The following is a 2545-nucleotide window of genomic DNA, read 5'->3' as shown; positions in this document are numbered from 1 at the left end:
TGGTGGGGGGAGGGGGGATGGGGGGGGGGATCTGGGATGGCCGTGGATGGGGGCTGGATGGGGCTGGATGGGGCTGGTCGGCAAGGTGTTCTTGATGTCGCGTTGATGGGCAAGTTTGGGACGGGCAACGTTTGCAATGATGACATTGGTGCGAAAGCGGGTGAGGGGCTACTTGCGGAAGGAAATGGGGAGGGGGGAAATGGATGTAGTTGCCATCGTTGAAATGTGATGCAGAGGCAGTTTGCGGTGTGGGGGGGAACATGGAGGCAGGGGGGAGGTGCAGGGGTGGGACTTTCCGCCCCGGGGTTGACCAAGAAAATACAGGCGGAGCTGTCCTAGGTGAGGCTAGACGACGACCGTGGAACGGGCTCGTGGAGGGCTTGCGACCACCAGGTCCGGTCAGAGTATCATTAGAGTGAAATGAAGATGCGGACGGACGTCGGGGATGCAGCAGTGGGAATGGCACTGAACGTGTAGAGGCAGATGGGAGGTGAGGGGGCGCGGAGCAGTAGGAAAAATACTCCGCAGCGAGCCGCAACTCGACGCAGTAAGACCGCACGCGCCGCCCCGCCAAGCCCTACCGGCGCCACCGCTACTGAGCACACTTGACTTTCGCAAGGGAAGCAGAGGCAAACGAAAACCATGTCAAGCACGGGCGGATGCTGTGCAGGCGGTAGCTGTGGTCCGGCGGAGAGTGAGGCTGGGGCTGGGGCTGGGGCTGGGGCACCAGCCGTGTCGTCGCAAGTCGCAGACGATGCGGTGCGTGCGGGCGTTCGGCCATGTACGACGCGGTAGCCAAGACGAACGCGGTGGGAGAGAGTGCAAGCGCGGATGTAGATACGGGTGGATGCTGCCCGCCAGCTAGCGGGGCGGCAACGTGCTGCGGGACGAACCAGGACGCGGCCATCAACGCCATCATCTCGACGCGGATGGGCTATACTGAGGATCAGATCAAGGCGGTGCCCGACGGGGCCAACATGGGGCTTGGATGCGGAGCGCCGCTGGAGGTGGCTAAGTTGCAGGCCGGCGAGGTGGTGGTGGATCTGGGCTCTGGTGGCGGCTTTGACTGTTTCCTCGCTGCGCGCGAGGTCGGCGAGAGCGGGATGGTCATCGGGGTGGACATGACGCCGGCGATGGTGTCCAAGGCGCGGGCCAACGCCGAGCGTGGTAAGTATGCCAATGTCGTGTTCCGGCTCGGTGAGATCGAGCACCTCCCGATCGGCAACGACGAGGTCGACGTCATCATCTCCAACTGCGTCATCAACCTCTCGCCCGACAAGCTGCAGGTCTTTGACGAGTGCTGGCGGGTGCTCAAGCCCGGCGGACGGGTGGCATTCTCGGACGTTGTGGCCACAATCGAGCTGCCCGAGGAGATGCGCCGCGATGCATTCCTCATCGGGGCGTGCATCGGCGGCGCCTCGCTCATCACCGACCTCCAGTCGATGCTTGAGAACGCTGGCTTTGTCGACGTCTCCATCGAGCCCAAGGACGACTCGCGTGACTTTATCCGCGAGTGGGCGCCCGGCCGCAGCGTTGAGGACTACGTCGTCTCAGCGTACATCACTGCACGCAAGCCAGAGCAGACCAAGTGTTGCTAAAGGTGTTTGCCAGTGGTAGGCGACGATAAAGTGGTCTTTTTTTTTGCAATCCCACCCCACCCAACCGCCAGCGCCTTTTCACGTGGACCCGGCCAGTTTGGCGGATAACCTCTAACGTTACGGTCGTTCGGACGCGTTGTCGCGCGTCTCAAGCGGCTTGAGGTGGGAGGCGCGCCCGCACCTGATGGCGGCCGACATGTAGACGCCCGCCTGAAGGATGCTCGAGTTGCCGTCGCGGTGACGGACGCCTGGGGCATGGGCGAGGCGCGCGAGGTGCCGTACGGCGCCGATCCGGAGGAGCGGCGGGTGCGGACGGTGCGGAGCTTGTCGTTGACGACCCCGAGGACCGGGAAGGAGAGCATGCCAGAGTTGAACACAGTAGCGGGACGGGAGAGCGCGAGGACGTCTTGCGACGGACGAGCTTGCCAGTCGGCGTGGCCGCGCAAGTGGTGCCACGCCATCTTGTACTGGATTCTGGACGCCGCGTACGCGCTCTACGCTGACACGATCTCACACCCCGCCATATGACTCGCGTGGCTTTTATCTGCGACATCATCGACGCCCTCGCCGCCCTCGCCGCCAGCCCCGACGCCGCCGACTCCGCGCCGTCGCGCAAGCGGATCCGCACCTCTGCGGCTGCTCGTCATCACCACTATTCCCCAACAAGCCGTCGCAGAGCGCGGCTTGCGCGATGGACAAATTTGACCATTCCGTACCGTAAAGGATTAAACGCTCTTTGCCCTCATTCGCCTCTCAAATTCTCTGTCCTCCCGAGGCCCCACCATGCAGCCTGTCTCTGCAAGCGAGCGTCCTCTGACCAAAAAGGGTACGTACCTGTAGATAGCCAATATTCAGTTGCATGCACTTGTGTGGGAGGTGGGAAGGGGTAGGGGTAGGGGTAGGGGGGGGGGGGGGGGGGGGAAGGGGAGGACGGGGGGGGGGGGGGG

General features: G+C 63.5%; 2 protein-coding genes across 2 annotated transcripts in view; both read left to right on the top strand.

Annotated features, from left to right (window-relative positions):
• The first annotated feature begins 589 nt into the window (after positions 1-589).
• On the top strand, positions 590-1647 carry AMSG_06153 (arsenite S-adenosylmethyltransferase). The gene has a single exon (XM_013901892.1). It carries the CDS (start codon positions 780-782, stop codon positions 1596-1598), a length of 819 nt encoding a protein of 272 aa, XP_013757346.1. The 5' UTR covers positions 590-779; the 3' UTR covers positions 1599-1647.
• A 702-nt stretch (positions 1648-2349) lies between these two features.
• The window catches only part of AMSG_06151 (NADPH oxidase 5), a 2166-nt gene continuing 1970 nt past the window's right edge, over positions 2350-2545 (top strand). The window contains exon 1 of the mRNA XM_013901891.1: positions 2350-2424. Within this exon, the coding sequence (XP_013757345.1) occupies positions 2382-2424 (43 nt within the window). The 5' untranslated portion in view covers positions 2350-2381. The remainder of the gene's footprint in view (positions 2425-2545) is intronic.

This window comes from Thecamonas trahens, assembly GCF_000142905.1.
Source record: "Thecamonas trahens ATCC 50062 unplaced genomic scaffold supercont1.26, whole genome shotgun sequence".
Classification (NCBI taxonomy): Eukaryota; order Apusomonadida; family Apusomonadidae; genus Thecamonas; species Thecamonas trahens.
Note: the sequence above shows the minus strand (reverse complement) of the source record. Positions and strands in the feature narration are given on the sequence as shown.

What these genes read in the sequence shown, in the direction of transcription:
- AMSG_06153 (XM_013901892.1), top strand. Translation starts at nt 780, where the DNA reads ATGTACGACGCGGTAGCCAAGACGAACGCGGTGGGAGAGAGTGCAAGC.